The following is an 18,647-nucleotide window of genomic DNA, read 5'->3' as shown; positions in this document are numbered from 1 at the left end:
TCGAGGGGCCTGTTTGTTTGTTTGTTTTTTTGTTTTTTTTAAAGGTTGGGTTGGATTTTATATAGTGCATAAAGCCATAAAACTTGAAAGGAGAGGGAAAATAATTTTTGCCATCAAGGTATGCTAATAATTACCATAGAAAGAATTTAAGGGGCAATGTTCTCGTTACAATGAGCTATACTGTATCGTTGCGTTATGGGGTATTAATTCAGCACTTAAAACATCATTCGCAAAACACACTTGTGAATGTGCCACAAGTTGCAATGCTTTCACAAGATCAGAGCCGTTCTTTGCTAGAACATTTTTGCTTATTACTAACAGGCATTTACCATCAAACTAAAACTATCTTACTAACTGAACAAGCCACGTACAAGTCGGATTGGCTAATGAAACAAAGTCTGCACATAGATTGTCTATTTTTTTTTCCTTTACAATGTCTATAGTATCACCAAGGAAATATGAGATTTGGTGGATTTTGGTTAACTGTGCGGCTGGGGTATGGTAAAATAATTTGTCTAATGGTTGTTTCTGTATTTGGATTTTTTTGGTTTTTTGGGTATCTTACTAATTGAACCAACACTCACTACATGTTTAACTAGTTTACTGTTTTGTCTATGCTAAGGATTTATCAATTTTTTATTGGACATTAGACTTTCTAAGTACCCTTCTACCTCAGGAATCAGGTACATTGATTTCAGAACTTGACATTAGCAATTACACAGTGCCAATCTAAGAATGGCCTAGATTTCAAAATGAACCTCCAGTAGGAATTTACTAGTGCTGCCGTGGATACACCTCAAACTGCTGGCCCTTCAAGTTCCTTTATCACATTATTCAAAGCCTAGGAAATTGTATTACTCTTCTCCACAGCACTACCAATTCATAACTTGGTTACTACAATCAACTTTTAGATATTCTGGTCGGAATACCACAAGACCTTTTATCTCTGGTGATTTGAATTCACAAAAGATGTACATATAACATTGGTAAGCTACCTGAAAGAACTGACATGAATGTAATGGCAGCAACAAAAATACTCTGGCATTAGCTGTATCACATTCCTTTTTACAGCAACGGTGCAAGCTCAACGAGCAGCAGCCTCCCATCGAATCTCAACCCTGACGTATCAGCAGGCTGAACTAAACCATCCACCATTCCACCAAACACATACAAGTAGCGGCCCGAATAATCTGGACAGGCTCGATGAAATGACCGACAGTTGGGTTTATAACCCTCTGCCCTCAACCTTTTCCACATATTCAGCAATAATCCCCTTGAGTCCAGCATAGATTGCTGCACACTAGTGAATGGTATCGCTTTAGTATCCAGCACCCAGAAGTCATCTTTCCGTCGCCTGGCTGAATCTTCCCCTCCATAAATTAGTACTCGGCCTCCCAATATGAGCGTAGCTGAGTGACCAACTCGGGGGAGGGAAAATCCCGCGGGAATGTTCTGTAATTCATAGGATATTTGTACCCATTTGAAAAAACCTTCATACACATCCAAGAACCAGACATCATTAAGCACCTCATAGCCCACTCCTCTACCACCAAATAGAACTGTGCGGTTTCCTCCTATGCAGGTCAAGGAGTGCCCTGAACGAGCAGGAGGCGATGGGTGAGTCACAAGCTGTTGCCATGACCCAAAACAAAAATTTTCTGATAGTTCTAAAACCCACGTATCACCTAATCTGAGACCGTACAACCCAATACCTGCATGAATTACCATCTTCCTATTATCAATACAACATGCAGCATGGGCCCCACGTGCCGGTGGTGCAATAGACCCAACATCGAGCAGCCTCCATGACAATGTGATACCAAGGTTCTCATGGCACGCAATCTGCCCTATCCATGTATCATTGTGACGGTTACCACGGTCATTTATTCCTCCAAAAAGAACAAGACAATCACCAATTACAACACATGTATGCCCAAATCTTCCGCTAGGAATGCCTGAATTAACTTTCTGCCACTTCAGCATCCCCTGGAAATCGTTGCCAACGTATGCTACCCACGTATCATCAAGATGGCGTCCTGTAGTGAAGAGAAAATGCAACCCAAAAATGTGGTTCGAAGACAAAAGCATTAGCTATTATCAGGGAAAAAAAAACACACACACAAGAAACTACGTCGAGCTAATTTAAGAAGTTATTCATTCCCATAGGTGATTATTTCAAATGGTGAAATGGTAGATGAAACGAGGTGAACTACAAAGAATTACTTGCTCGCTACAATTATTTTCCCGTTCTGTGGCTTCCATATTTTTAACAGACACAAGTCAAGGACTGAGATCCCGTTGGTCTTTGCAATCCAATAAACTAAAGAACTAATCATAAATTAAAGAAGCTGTGAGAGGGCGGCCAATAGAGAAGATTTTTCCAATGTATATCAAACTAATTACCATTTCACATCAAGTTTATGCGGCAATGGAACTGATTTCTATTGCCATCAGTGCTGAAGGCATCCAGCTATAAGATTTGAAGTTTGAACTTTCACCCTGAGACAATTGAAAAGTTAGATATCCTGTTTTAAATCTGTTATCAGTGAAGAGTTAAATACTTTTCATTATAGACATATTATAGACATCTATATGCTCATTATAAGACCTTGTCCTTAACCCTATTAAAGGCCCAAAGTAATGCTATAACCAAAATAGAAGCATGCCCACAGAGGTAATTGTTCGAAGGCATGTGCTTTAGTTGGCTTAACTCTAAGGGTGCTATATTGTAATTTTTGATCCCACAAATCAATATATATCTAGTCATATTTCAAGTTTATAGTTCCACACATTAGCTATCAACTCATTTCAGTCTTTTGGGATGTAGCTAAATCATCTACAGATTTAGCAGAACTTGGTAATTTCCATTAAGTTAGCTGGAGTAATTAAACAGTAGAATCATTTGTGATTTCTGTTGTAATGATAAGTGAGGTCTATAAAAATTCCTAATACCAGGATAAGGGCAATCACTTTCATGCAAACATTGGTCTCTTGAGTTGTGCCCATGTCTTTTTATTGTTCACAATATCAACTTTTCTTCAGTTTAAAGCAATCACAAAAAGCAGGACTGCAGTGAGATCCAAGAATATTGCGTTAGGCATTGGATTCTGTTCACTCTTATCATTAGGGATACTTGAAAAGTATCATATTTGCTCTCATGGACGATCACAGGAAACATTCTTCACATTTTGAAGTCAGATTACAGTAATTGTAATAAAGAAATCTCCCTTACAATTTGTATGCCATGTAAAAATTCCTTAATTGACCCATCTAATCCCTTCCATAAATAAGCATAAACATAGCATGGTAACTTTAAAGCACCTTAGCCAGCAAAGAACTTTAAACACCATGAACACATTTATTAAACAAAAGCCTACCAAAATAAACATAGTTTAGAACCAAATCACTCAAGACTAATACGAAAAACACAAGATATCACACCAAAAAACATAATCATAACCAGAAATGAAACAAAAGAAAAAACTGATTTTTTGAACTGACCTCCTTCACAGCCACCACCGAACAAGACCAAACAATTAGAGACAAAGTTGAGAGAGTGAGAAGCTCTGGGGTTTGGCAACACCAAATCACCATCTGCGTCAGAAATATTTCTGCAAGAAACAGACTCAAGTTGTGTAACCTGCCTGTAAAGCCTCATCCATGGCACCGTCATCATCATCATCTGATATTGGCTACAAGAATACTTGAAGGCATCAACTTGCTTATGCCCCCAGTCCCTCCTGCATATACTCTCCCACAAAGTGTCAGAGCTTGCTAATGACCTGAATCTCTTGCAAGTCATTGCAAAAGACAGAATTGAGTCTACGGGAAGTCTAAGCAAGATGGAGAATAGATGGTCTTGTGCTAAGTTGGCTATAGGTGAAGTTGATCCGTTGTTAATGTTACTAGTGCTACTGCTGGATTCTGCCATGAGCGTTATGGCTTGTTAGTTTTTGGAATATGATTTGTTTGAATTTATGGCTATGGTTGCTGCCTGCTGACGGCGTGAGTGAGACTGAGCCGTGCAGAGGTGTCATGTGTGTGTTGGGAGAGCTCCAATTCCAAAATGAGTTTTGTTTGTTGGCTTTCTTCATGTCAATACGACAATGGTAAAAAAATTTGTCATCATTGCCGATTTATCATAGTAGGATTTTCGCCGGTTAAAAGAAAATCCAGCCATTTTTTACTATGAAGAACAACAGAAGAAGGATATTATTTTACCAAATTTGGCTAATGAGAGTTTTTTTTTTACTATTATCTTTTAGTTATATCCGCATGGTTTTTTTTAAGATAAGGGGTGGACAATCTCAAATACAGTTTTTAATCTCCTTTTAACACTCTTTAAGAATTGAACCTGAATTTTTATTAGAAGTTACAACTACACTGCAACCAACCCGACTACATCCTTAGGTGCTCCATATGTTAAAAATGCATATGTATAATTAGACTAGACTCATGCTGCTATAGTTACAAGCATACTAATCATATTGACATTGAATATTAATAAAAAATTATCTTCATAACCTTGTCAAGATAATATCAAAATATAAATGGAGGTCTATACAAGCAATAGTTATATAAATAATAGTTACAGAATTGATATGATCATGATAGCGTATGCTCATCGTCAACTTATTAGTAGTTTGATTATAAATTTGGAAAAATCAGAGACCATTGCGTATTAAGTAATATATAGTAGTATTATACCATGAATACGATTATGAATTTATGATTCTAATTTTGAGTTAAAAATTCATGTGATAATAAATACAAATTTTTGAAACCCAATATCATTTGATATTTAAAAAACAAAAGTACCATAAATTTTGTAAAATGAGTCGGTGGGGACGAAAGCATGGATTGCTCATTTGAAAAGTAAATTGGTAAGATTTGAAAAAAAAAATCAAAATCAAACAAAGGGATTGATTGTTTGTTTTGTTGTAATTGCTCATTGATCATTATGGAAGAATTTAATGGAAAATGGAAATATAGTTGGGCTGTTTCATTGGGATTGGTGATAGTTTTGTTGGGTTGTTGGATTGGTATGGTGTGATGAAAGTGGTAAATTCTAGCGTTTTTTAAAATGGATGCATTGGTGGGGCAACCAACTCTCTTTTGTCTCCTTCATGAAATTATGAGCACTTTACCCTAACATGATTTGTGGATTCATTCACTCATTCTATACACTTCTTTGTCTTGTTAGTTCTATGAAAACGAAACCATTTATATCTTTGAGTCACAATATTTTGCCTCTGGTTTACAATAATTTTAAGTCTTATCGTTCATTTTTCAGTTTCAAAAAAGTTTGTATGATAGAAAACTGATATTTCCATCAGTTGATCGTATTTCTTGAATTTGTTTTTTTTTGGTTTTTGTGTTTTGAAGACAATTCATATATTTATCATTCACTGATTCTACCAAATAATCATATTGAGATCATATAAATGGTGTGATGAGGAGTTAATAATCTTAATTTACCACGTCAGTTGGAATATAAATTAAATATCCCAACTTAATAAACATAGCATTATTAATATAAGTTTATATTTTTCAATCTAGATAGTTTTAAAAAGTTTGTATGATAGAAAACTAATATTTCCATTAGTTGATTGTATTTTTTTTTCTTAGGTTTTGAAGACAATTCATATATTTTCAATCTAAGCCATCAAATATGTATTCCATGGTGGACCCAAATTATTGTATTAGGACAATCACTACGGGCTATGGTTTGGAAGGCATGGATACATTAAAGTGAGACCCAATTTATATCGATTTGCCAAGATCATTTAGGGGACCTTAACCCATAAGGAAATGACCAGTGGAAGGCGTTAGTGAAGAACCAATTATCTTTGAAAGTTCAAAACAACAAAAACCATGTGGCTGCATCAAACTGTTACAATATTTAAGTGCAATATTAGGCAATCTTTTAGAAGTCTTCTTTAAAACTAACTACAGCCTAGTACCTTTCCTACCCTTACAGGTTAGATGTTTGACGGCCAACAAACCCTAAATAAGACGTAAATCATGGGATCCTAATCTAAATAGAAAAGTACCAATTTATTCATGTAAAAGAGGAAAAGATCTTCGAAATCATATCTTATAGCATGAAGATTTTTGCTAATCTTGTAAGAATAAGATTGTGAAGTCTTATTAACTGAGTTTTTTTCCTCAAAACTTATAAATAGAGCACCTTACACACAGTTATCAAGGTCTTTAGAACATCGTAATCTTCTCTCAAATATTTACCAATAAAGTCGTTTAGCAACCTTTAATAGCCTTTAAACAACTATTCTTACAATCATCCACCATTTTTGTTCAAGAAATGCTCTCTTTCTTGAACGAACAACCTTAGTTTAGATTCCTTCAACCTCAAGAATCCTAAACTATCTACCTTTACCGTCTCGTCAAACCTCAAGAAATCCTATACTGGCCATCTTTACCATCTAGTCAAACATCAAGAAACCCTAAACTAGCCATATTTGCTATCCCCTCACCATTAAAACAACTTAGTTAACTTGGAAGAATCCTTCATTCTCAGTTCAATATCCTTAAATCTTTAAGCACCCACCCCAAACGCCAAAGAATTGTAATGGTAGTATTTTTTAATTCACCACCCAATTTTAAGCATTTGATCTCAATAAAGCTTTTTCTTAGGTTCATCACTATGTTAGATACCGAAGCAACATCCTAAACTCGATTCTTTATTTTTCACTAGTATAATCTACTTCCACACTTAGGGTGGGCAAAAAGGCCTCGAACCGACCGGAGCTTAGGTTGGCCTGGACCTTTACATGATGACCTAGATAAGGGTTTAAGGAAAAAAAGACTCGGGTCAGACTCGGCTCTCTATTTAAAAAAAATTAATAAATTTATAAATTAAAACAATAAATGAAAATTTAAAAATTAATAAAAAATAAAACTTAATCCCTGATTCAGAAGTCAATAATGATTCAAAAAATCTAAAATTGTAATACTAAACTATCTCTTAAGAGTTAATTAATTAAGAGGGGTGCTTAAATTAGAGAATTCAATAGTAAAAAAATTAAATCTCTAAGCTTTTATTTACTTCATTTTTTATTTTAAAATGTTCATTTTCTTTAATTCATCGTTTATTATAATAACTAATTGATTATTAACTCGTTTTTAAGTTTACAACAATTAAATTTTTTATTTAGAAAAAATGAAAGCCTAGCCCTCAAACTTCCACTAAAATGCGCTTGGGCATGGGCTTGGAAAAAACCCAGCCCTAGTTTCCTATCTGTACACTGCATCTTACAGCAGATACCTTACTCTTATTGTTTAAGTTGAAAAGCACTATTCGAAAGTCAGCAACAGTCAAAGTCTCAATATGAGTTTATTTATCCCAGCCGAATCAATCAAATATCAATGCCAGGATAATCTTGCAGGCCTTAACTCTCCAAACCTTAAATAAGAAGGCGAGTTCACAGACCGTGTCCAGTTCAAAATTAAGACCTAAATCCTATTCCCTTTAGAAGAAAGCATTATCTCTAACCAATCAATCCAGTGAAGGCAGATGACGGATCGAAAACCCCAGAAAGCATTTGAGGTGCACCACAACTTCTTATTGCCCTTGAATTATGAAAAATTTTAATTTATTATTTTTAAAAAAAAAATTAAAATGTGTTTTTTTTAATCAAATTAGCTTCATTTATGAAAATTTGTTTGTATTGTGAAACATGATTAACGTATTTGTGACGTGGATGCACAACCTTATCCTTTTAATCACAGAGATTTTATTATCCTTTTTAACTTTACGACTTTCATTACTTTGAACAAACGTAAATTTAAAAGTGAAGTCGCATTACAATTTTTTTTTTCCAACCAGTTGTCAAGACTGAGTAATGTTAACTACTAGATACTTCTGATATCTAATCTTATTACGTGAAATGTCATATTATATTTTAATAATATTGGTTGAAACCTAAAAGTTGATTTATACTGATTATGTGCGTGTCATAGCTCATGTTATTGTGCGCGACACATTATGTATCAACTGATTATTGGTCGGATTGTACGATAACAATCAATGATCAAGTGACATGCGATTCATTCCGTTATTTTCAACATACTAAAATCTATGTTTTTTGATATTTTATCAAAAGAAAATATTAATAAAAATTATTTAATCTAAAAATTTAAACTTTATTAAAATCTAGAAAAATATATATAATACTAGAAAATGTAATAGTGTAAAGCTATTATATTGTTACACCATATTGTATGATAATTTTTCATTGTAGAATTAGTCATGAATTTGATTCTTACCGCTTTGATTTGACATGTTGGCAAATATTCAGCTCTACAAAAGTGGGGGAGCTGAACGGATAATGATCAATTTGGTTTGACCATCCAAATGATCTTCTCATCTAAACGGATAATGATCAATTTGGTTTGACTATCCAAACCAATTATTTTATTTTGTATGAGCATCCAAATGACTTGATGGATGCTCGAGCTGACAACTTGAATTTTGACGTCTTTCAACAAAGAAATTCACAACTTGTTCTACCACAAATAACACGCAATTCTAATTTGTTAAATACTCAATTTAATCTATTTATTTAACTTAAATATTCATTTATTCCTTATAATTAAAAAAAAATACCTTAAAATACTCTATGTTATTAAATAAATTACATTTTTACCTTTATTTTTTCTTTACTTTTGCAATAGTACATTTTACAACAATATTTTTAACATTAATTGTTTAATCTATAAAAAAATTAATTAAAAAATTAACTAATAATTACTTATTAGCAAATCGAGAAATAAATATACGAAACAACTGATATTTTTTATACCATTGCAACAATCTTACTAATTATTACTTATAAATAAATTAATAACAGCCAATTTAAAGTAATATTTAATATCTTTTCAACAATCTTACTGATAATTTTTTTTGTAAAAAATTAATTACCACAATAATCCCAAAATTAAAATAACTAATTTTTATTTTACTTTTAAGACTAATTTGTTATAAATTTCATTAATATCTCCAAGAATATTATTACAAGAGCATTATTGTAAAAGTAAAGAAAAAGTTAAGATATGATTGTAATATAATTACCAACAAGGTGTCTTAAGGTATTTTTCAAAATATAAAACTTAACTAGATACTGAAATTAAAATATAAAAATTAAACAAACATTTACCCCTCTTCTTTCAAAAAAAGGGGACACAATCAACACAAAATAGATTGTTTGCATTAATCGTTCACAAAATAAAATTATTTGCATTGTCCTTTTGCTTGAATTCCCCAAAATGTAAGGGGCCTAAAAGTAAATCGCAAGGTTGATTTATGTGATGTTTACCGTTTAATATTAAAAAAATTGCCCTCTTGCTTGCTTGAAACGAATTCCTCAAAATTGAAGGGATACATAAGTAAGAATAATTTCACACCAAATAAAAGCAGAGCATCATCTCATAGCTCCTCTGCAAATTAAAGATTTTGTAAGTTATTCATAGGTCATTGTATCAAATATGACAAAAGTATTAGAGATGTGATCTGGCAAAATGAAACCATTTGGTTGTGCTATCTTGAGAAAGCGCAAGGCATAGGATAGTTAATTTTAGGGTTATTATTGTTTTACTACTTTAAAAATTATCAAATATCAAATGACTACAACAATTATTGTTTTCTATCATTTTCCTATTATATCTTTATAAAAATATCATTTTACTACTTTTCTGTTACAACCGTTAGTTGACTAATAAAATACCAATTTTATCCTTCATGATTAAAAAAATAATAAGACAAATTTGTAATTCATATATCATAATTCCAACAAAAAGAATTATGTTGGTATTTTATATTCATTTTAATAAATATATTACAAAATTATTTTGTAAATAAGTTTCAAATTTTTTTTTTAATCACGAAGGGTCAAATTAGTATTTTTTTTAGTCAATTAACTGGTCAACTAACGGTTATAACAAAAAAGTAATAAAATAATATTTTTATAAAAATATAATAGGAAAATGATAAGAGACAATATTTGTTGTAGTCATTTGATATTTGGTAATTTTTGAAATAGTGAAATGATAATAACCCTTAATTTTATTACTTTTACATACAACAGCTTCTATGGTTACAAAGTTATATTGCAAGCTTCTCAAACATCTATCCCTACAAAGTTCTATTGCAAGTCATTAAAACAACGAAACAAACTAAAATCCAAAGAAAAAGAAAATCAGCGATTAGTCAATGTGATGGTAAGAAGTTATCGCTGCTCACCATCTTACATACTTGATACTTGTTGGAAGGAAGCAAAGGACTCACTGGGAAGCAAAGGACTCACTAACTAACTTTTATTGCTGCAAATTATGCACTTTCCCTTTCTTTATTACTTTCCCGAGAGCGGTTTTTGCTTCGTCCAGTGTTTCAACAGTATGCCCGTCTTCAAAGGTTACCCTCTGTATATTGAACTGCAAAGAAAAGGAAAAACAATTGGCATCAAAACAAAAGCAAAGAAAGAGTTGGAAGTTCATGAAAATTTATATGAATAGTTGTGGATGGATAGATACCTGTGCACCTTGACGGACCCGTACGTCAATTCCCTTGCTGTCTAATGATATGATAGCAGCATCATCAACCTCAGTTTCCGCCGATAAGAGCTCTTTGAGCAGCTTTGAGAAAGCAGCATTGAGTTCCTACAATAAAAGTAAGTAAAAAATCCAATTAGTCCCAGGTATTCGTATCAACCTGTAAAATTGTTTGTACTGTGCATCATTTTTCACAGACAAAAGGAGAACAAATAATTAAATACACGAGAAGGGACAAAGACTAATACAAACCGAAATTCATATCCTCTAAATGTCCGAAGTTTCATTTATTAAAACTACTAATAAGACAGAGTTCACCTTCAGATAATGCTCGCCACCCTCAACTGCAATCTTATCAGGCAAGAGGGCTTCGTATTCCTTGACATCGACCCAAGCAACAGTGCCAAAGCCTCCAATGAAATATATGTCACTGCAATAAATTTGAAAAATAAATATAAACTTTCATCTCAACAAGAAACATACTTATAACTGACAGTTCTCCCAGGATAAACAAAGAACTTCTGACATACAAATGCATAACAAAAGTAATAAATAAACAAAAAGAAAATTTAGATTATTGCAGGTTATGACACCAGCCAGACAGAGTCCAAAAGAAATGAAATAACACTTAGAAAATATTAAGATACAGTTCGTATTCACCATATTTTGACCACAAAAATATAGGCTTGTGCGCAAGAGATTAGTAAAATAGAGTTGATAGCATCACTGAAGAATAAAAAGTTGTCAGCAGGAGTTTTATCAGTAGAAGTTCTATCGAGTTACAATGGAGTTCTTCAACTCAATAGTCATTGCACCCAGTAATCAACCAGCAAAAATGGTCCACAATACAGCTGTTTTCAAATCCACACGATACCTCAATTTTTATAGAAATTTAACTCAGCTAATGCATCTTATCTACAGAATTTATGACAATGCGAACTTCATTCAAAGTGAAATCCGCATGATAATTTGTGAAAACTAAAGTGGCAGCTAATCTAAACTCCCTCTATATATCTCCCTGCGTGTAAATGTTGTTAATCCTTCAAATTAATAAATTAACAGAGATCAAGTAAAGAGAACAAATAAACATTAATCTACACTTATGCTCTCAGATTGTATAATGCCCATAAATCTTCTCTCCTCCATTTTTCAAAAGTTTGCCATTCCGTAATAGCCCGGTTTTTCCTATTGAGCTGATGCACAAAAAATCCCATGGTCAATTTAATATCAGACCAGGTGCTTGTAGCTCTTTCATCATAGGCTGCAAAGATAGTTAGAAACTCTGCAGAAGAGAACAGACTTGAAATCCAATTCAGTCAATGAGCCAACAGAAATTTTGAACAATGTTTGCCAACACACCTCGTCCCCCTCCCCAAATAAAAACTCTCTCTATATATATTTTAAATAATTAATAAATATAGACACACGTTAAGATGAATCCAAGCTTTAAAATCCAAGAATCTAAACACTTTTAAACTATCAGTTTCGATATGCATTCCAAAGAAAGAGAAAATTTACAACTTTTTTATATAGAAAATATACATAAATAACACTGACAAAACCAAAATAAACTCAAGGATAAAAATGTATAAATAAATAATTAAAACAAACCTTATGTCCTGCATCCGAAAGTAGTAGAAATTACCCCACTGTTGAGATGGTCCTTGATGATGTTTTGCGATATATTGTTTATGTGCCCATTCCTGAAAACAGAACTAGGCATTATAATGTATAAACTATAAACAACAGCAGTAGTGACAGAACCCTCAGTGGCAAAGATGCATTCTTTCCCCCAAACCACTGAAAGTCTGAAAGTCTGTCGTAAAATTTAGAAGCAAAAAGATTCTTTGCCCAACAGACTCCATCTGAGAAGAAATATAGGGCTCAACCAACTCAAAACAGGTCCAATGGCAAATAGCAAGCCCAAATGAATCTCATAGCATTAAATTGAATGTATGAAACTTGGTGAAATGTGAAGAAAAAGGAAGCAAGAAAAAGCCTGTTAGACGCTCCAAGCATAATAATTCCTAAGCGGCTAGATGAAGCTAGATTGGTTCACTGAAAATTGTACAATGCATTGTGTTCCGCGGTTATGACTATGGCTAAAGAACAGAAAGCAATTTCCGACCTTCTTAAGGCATATCCAGAAATTTATTAAAAAGTATAAAAATTAATAAGAAAGAAATAAATTACAACCTGTTGATGTTCTGGAAGTGGGAAGATGTCGCCAAAAATAGTTACTCTTGCATTGGATAAGCCGCTCCATCCAGGTATCTATTAATCCTAGCTGTCAATAAAATTGATAAATAGAAAACTAAAGCAGGAACTCCTAACACAGTGCAAAATACTAAATAACTAACCTGCACAACAAGTGTGCATCTGGGGTCAGCTAACAAATTCCGTGTATGGATGGCCAATGGTGAAAATGAAAATATTGGATCTGCAAATATAAAAATATTGAAGACAAAAATAGATTGTACTGAAGAAAAGGAAAACAAAATTAAGCAATTCTTAAGGATCCAAATACTTACGCCCCATTGAATCAGGAGCAAAATCTACCAGAGACCCAAATGGGTATCCTTCTCGTCGATGGTGCATCCGAGACATTACAGTACATAGATGAGCAAACCTGGCCTTAAATCATGAAGAAGGGTAGATTTAAAATTTTTTCAATTCATATTTAAATGAAAATAAAAGTACAAGTAATTACTCTGAGTGTAACCAAACTCAGCTCCTTTAAAGAGTAATACCAAACAGGTATAGATTTATTATACTAAGAAATCAAATACCTGTTCCATTAGATTGCGAACTGCTAAGGCTGGTCGAGGTAAGCCATGAGCTGAAGTTGCACTCTGCACTCCACCAGATATTGGGGTTCTAAAAAGTCCAGCTCGTGTTCCCCCACTTGTTCCGCTCCCATGAGGAACCACATGAGGTGTTTCTATCTTCAATAAATTATCTGCATCCTTATCACCACTCGGATTTTGATTTGTATTACCCTTCAAAATATGAGAGAAGCCATCACTACTAAGCCGAAGCAGCCATCTGATACATCCATTAATGGTCTATATCGTGGGGAAAAAAAATGTTGCAGATATTACATAGGAGCACAATAGAACTAGAAGGCCATCAAAGAAACCACTTCACAACCCAGAAAATAACTTGGCATTCTTGGAAAGATACGAAAAGAATTAGAATCACAAGAAGCAATTCCGCAACTTCCTAAATTGCTTCATGTACTTTCCAAGATTCATAAATTATGGAATTATAGAAGACATAAAATTTTTCTCATTACTATCCCTTAGCAGCATTAATAAATCAGAGGAAAGCACCAAATACCATTGACAAGAAAAATAAATTAAGTGAAAAAAAGTACTGAATCAAATAACTTGAATAGAAGTTCTAATCCAAGTTCAGAACATGTCTAATGTCACTTGATGCAATTGCAAGTCACAGGCATTAGTCTCCCACACACAAATATATTCAAGACAAGAAAGAACATCATTGGTGAAGAGGCAAGGTATGACAGATATACACAGGAAGCCATCAAATATTGGTTAATCAAAAAAGTGAATTTCTACAAGAATTGGGTCACTTAGCATGGCTGCACAATTGAACAATAATTACACCTCCAAAACAACACAGCATGTCCTATTTCTGCAGTGAAATGCTAAAAGGAACTAGGAAAAAGTATAATGTGCTTAATAAAGTAAATAGGAATCTCCAGGAGTATCTAAACAATTGTTGAATCCAAAAGCAAAAGTCATTCTGCCAAAAGACCCTTTAGCCATGAGCATACATAATATGGCATGCACGGAAATGGCACAACTGCTACTTCAAAACATCATAAGCAATCTCTTTGCAACTACAACTGAGAAAGTGGAGAAAAAAAAAAGTCAAGAAAAAGATTAACATACCAATAAACTTGACTTCAATAAGCTACCATATGGACCCCATTAGACATGAAATTAAAGTATCACTGTTTCTGCAACGTACTAATATAATACAACTGTCTTCCCAAAATAGAACAACCACGCAAGTCAATCAAGTTCATACTATTCTAAAAGGAACTCTTTTTTCTACTACTAACGGGTGACCAAATCTACATTCAACATGCTTATGAACAAACTCAATAATGTAGGATGATTACCCAGCAAAAATTCAAGCACATCCTTCAACTACTTTCTTGCCAAAAGAAAATTTCAGTTTTTTTAAGTCCTTAATGAAAAAAAATACAGATTCATTCATGATCGATAATTGAATCTGTTGCAAGTCTCCAGGCATTCTCCCATACATGTTATTAAACAAAAAAAAAATCTAACTATTCCGAGTTCACAGATCATGGGCACATCAAAAGCACCAAATTAAACAAGAAGCATCAGCTAACAAACTTAAATAAACAAGTTTTGAGCATTTAAAAAACCAATCACCTGAGATAAAGAGACAGCGTCCCCAAAAGCTGAGCCAATCCCGTTATCCGAGGGCTTGTCATCTTCACCTTCGTTGGGTACTTCACGCGCCTGAGCATGAATGCGAAGCCGAAGACCGAGGGCGGCACAACGAGAGCTTTCACTGAATTTCAAAGACCCAGTTCGCTGATTTGATGACTTTGCAAAAGAGTATGAAGGAGAAGGTAAAGGTTTATTAAGAACTGAACTTGAAACAGATTCCATCAAAAGAAAGAAAGGGGAATAGCAAACAACAGGGAGAGCTTTTGTATATTATTTGCTGCCAAAGGGTTTTTGCTTTGTAAAAGTCTAAAACGAAGGGCTTTGTGCGTCTATGGAAAATTTTCGTTTTGACAGCGTGGGGTTGTCGTGAGAGGAAAAGGAAGACTGTAATGACGGAGTTTGCACCGGCTGCGTGGGTGGTTAAAATTTGCACAATATGGCACGGCAGTCATTTAATTCACAAATATGACAATTATTCAAGAATGAAAAATCTAAAATACCCCTTACAATAAAATGCCCACTTTAAGTCCCATATAACAAGGGCCGATCGCATGACTATGAAGACAATAGTTCGAGTTCTCATTGATTCAACCTCCCTTAATTAAATATAATTGTGTGAAAATTACTTGTAACTTCTTTTTCCCTTACGAAATGCGAGTGGAGTAGAGATATCCCCTCTTCCGTGATGGGTATTTGGCTAAGTATGTACTTCATAAAATAAAAATATAATAATGTAAGCCCCAAATATATATCTGATTATAAATATCGGTGTAATGATCTATTATCATAACAGTTATAAAAATATGTATAATACAATAACTTGATGCTTAATTAATTAAAAAAAAAAAAAGAACCGATCAACATATACCTAATTAAGTTTTTGCATATAATTTTTATGATATTAAAAGTAGTGTTGGACTTGATTAGTACACCTCAATAAAACCTCCCTCCTTAAAATAACATATGTCAATTTTATAATCTGTAGAGCCAACGCATGCTAATGTTACGTACTAGTTTTTCAAAAGCTTATGTCAGTAAAGCGTTTGTAAATAGATCTATAGAAGTTATTAGTGTATTGTACTTATTTGATATCATTTTTCTAATTTCGTTGGAGCTAATGAGTGTAGAAAAATTTTAGTTAGACGTTGTATTTGGTTCTATTTCCTTTGATGTACTCTTTTTTAACTTATGCAACACAAGTAATATTGTCCTAATATATCGTTAGAATTTTATTGATATTTCAAAATACTAATGTCCCAAATTTAGATGAATTGTTATAATTAATCCTCTCTACTTTATTCTCATATTTTATCATCAATTTTCTTTGTTTTGCTACTTAAATTGTCATTGCTTAGAATACAACCTTACAGTTGTGTTATTATATCATATAAGTCAATCCACTTTGAATTGTGTCCTTTTTTGCACTGAAAAATCTTCCTTAAGGATAGTGATTCACGCATGCCTTGATAAATTTATATTTGTTGACTAGCTAACAACTTCAACATTATGGGATACAACTTTTTGATTCATGGGTGCAAAATTCTCTATTTCTGAATGCAACTTTTGGGTTAAACAACCTTATTGTTATTCTCAAACTATTGTTTATCACTGTTGGGTTTGCTAATCGGTATTGTTGTTCTAGTTGATTTTGCAATTCAAAGAATCAATTTTAACTCATATTTCTATCATATATTATTGTTGGAATATCTCTAACATAAGTCAACTTATATCTACTCTGAATATAATAAATAAAATAAAATATTTAATTTATAACTGAATCTCGAGTATTACTATGCTTACTCAGTTGATTTCAATTTAATTTGTATTCTAACTAATGAAGCATCTTATGTATCATTTACACATTAATTGAGTTTATAAAAATAATTGAAGCAGATTGAAGAAATCCTAATTAGATTGAAGGTTATAATATTTAGAAATGTTTTAATTAATTTGTATTCTAGTTTAGTTTAATTTGGTTACTTATTCATAGTTTTATTTTTTTTTTATTTAGGTGTAGCTTATTTGAGTTCCTAATTTAAGCATAAGTCTTATTAAAACATATTTTTTATTCAAATTGGGATAAGTCATAATTAATTGTATAAAAAAGTGTCTGTTGTAATTTTTACAAACAGTTATTTGTTATTTGTTATTGACTAGTTCTTAGAATAAACTCTTGATTTGAATTCTAATCTTGTTATTTGTCAGTATTCCATAAAATCAATGCATTCTAATACCATAGATTTGCGAGTTTTCTTAGAATCAACGTAGATATAATTTATTTCTTTATTATGTATCTTAAGAATCAATGGAGTATTGAAAATATTCTTATCTATTGATTACCCTACATCTTCTGTAGAAGAAAATCAATTGTTTCCATACAAGTGACAATAAATAATTATTTGGTGATTCATCAATTGGATAAAAACAAAGTATCTAAAGTTCTAAATTGAGCAGTTAAATGTAAACTGTATACCATTGTATAAGTTTAATTGAGGAGATAATTCCACATCGTCTGAGAATAATTTGCAGGGTAAGAAAATTTGGGACGATCCAATTAAAATAGCTTATTCTTTAGATTTAGAAATCTATACTTTCTTTTAAAAAAATAAATAAAACTATTTAGAAGTCACTCGGACAATTTTTTCTAACTCTACACAGAACTTTCAAACACATGCACTGACTTTTTTTTTTTTTGGTTTAAACCACCCGATTTCCGGCGACCGCATTGGGCCCCGACTAATCCAGATTCGAGGTGTAGTCACAGTTAAGGCTCCTTACCCCTTCCAAATGGTGTGTTTAGTGGAGATCGAACCCAAGAGCTCTTCCCACTTACCCAGCCTGCGCCGCCAACTGAGCCACGACCGTTTGGTAACACATGCACTGACTTTTTTTTTGATACAAAGGGGCTCTAAAAAGAGCTAAGGACAAACAAAACGTGGGTAAGCTACCCCATACATGTCATGCTGAAGGTAAGCAATGATACCAGGAGGAGGATTTGGGAACAAATGAAGACCCAAAGAAAAAGATAGGGCATGGTTGGCTAAGAAGTCCGCTGCAAAATTAGCCTCCCTGTAAACATGATTAATGGTAATGCACCAGCTGCGACTAATGAGATCTTTAATTGACTTAATCAAAGGAGATAGCTCATTAGTTGTGATCGTAGGGGTGGTGACTAGTTGGAGAATACAGATGCTGTCAACTTCAACTTGTAACCATCGGATCCCATTTTGCCAAGCAATATTTAAACCTTGATATAGGCCCCAAAGCTCAGCCACTGTAACCGAGCACGATCCAATGTTCATTCCAAAGCCGGCCACCCAAGCCCCATTATGATCTCTGATAAGACCGCATGCACTGACTTTAATAATGCACTTTCGACTATAACGTTTACCCCTTACCATATTTTCACCGCAGATGATCAGCTAATGCGGCGACACAACGTAATCCCATCGGCAAAAGGAAGTTGGCAAAACTCGATATTTGGATCAATAGCCACGGTATTGTTGAATTCCAACACGAAATCCCTGATATCTGATGTTCTTCTCCAGTCTTGCATCAGATGGTGCCACCACAGATCCGTACCATAGGGTATTGTCGTAGCAAATCACTCCCACAATCCTCACAAGCTCA

The 18,647-nt window shown here is 33.3% G+C and overlaps 2 protein-coding genes across 2 annotated transcripts; both read right to left on the bottom strand.

Moving 5' to 3' along the window:
* Window positions 1-917: 917 nt before the first annotated feature.
* Window positions 918-4,174, bottom strand: LOC18037553 (F-box/kelch-repeat protein At1g51550). Its single transcript, XM_006427705.2, has 2 exons — window positions 3,502-4,174; window positions 918-2,036 (listed from the first exon to the last, which is right to left on the bottom strand). The coding sequence occupies exons 1-2, from the start codon at window positions 3,929-3,931 to the stop codon at window positions 1,066-1,068; spliced, it is 1,401 nt and encodes a 466-aa protein (XP_006427768.1). The 5' UTR covers window positions 3,932-4,174; the 3' UTR covers window positions 918-1,065.
* Window positions 4,175-10,063: 5,889 nt separating this feature from the next.
* Window positions 10,064-15,424, bottom strand: LOC18037552. The gene is made up of 9 exons (XM_006427704.2): window positions 14,997-15,424; window positions 13,356-13,565; window positions 13,098-13,200; window positions 12,927-13,006; window positions 12,763-12,840; window positions 12,178-12,269; window positions 10,885-10,996; window positions 10,549-10,674; window positions 10,064-10,449 (listed from the first exon to the last, which is right to left on the bottom strand). The coding sequence occupies exons 1-9, from the start codon at window positions 15,237-15,239 to the stop codon at window positions 10,333-10,335; spliced, it is 1,161 nt and encodes a 386-aa protein (XP_006427767.1). The 5' UTR covers window positions 15,240-15,424; the 3' UTR covers window positions 10,064-10,332.
* Window positions 15,425-18,647: the final 3,223 nt, after the last annotated feature.

The sequence above is a fragment of the Citrus clementina genome, unplaced genomic scaffold (genome assembly GCF_000493195.1).
Source record: "Citrus clementina cultivar Clemenules unplaced genomic scaffold, Citrus_clementina_v1.0 scaffold_7, whole genome shotgun sequence".
Lineage (NCBI taxonomy): Eukaryota > Viridiplantae > Streptophyta > Magnoliopsida > Sapindales > Rutaceae > Citrus > Citrus x clementina.
Note: the sequence above shows the minus strand (reverse complement) of the source record. Positions and strands in the feature narration are given on the sequence as shown.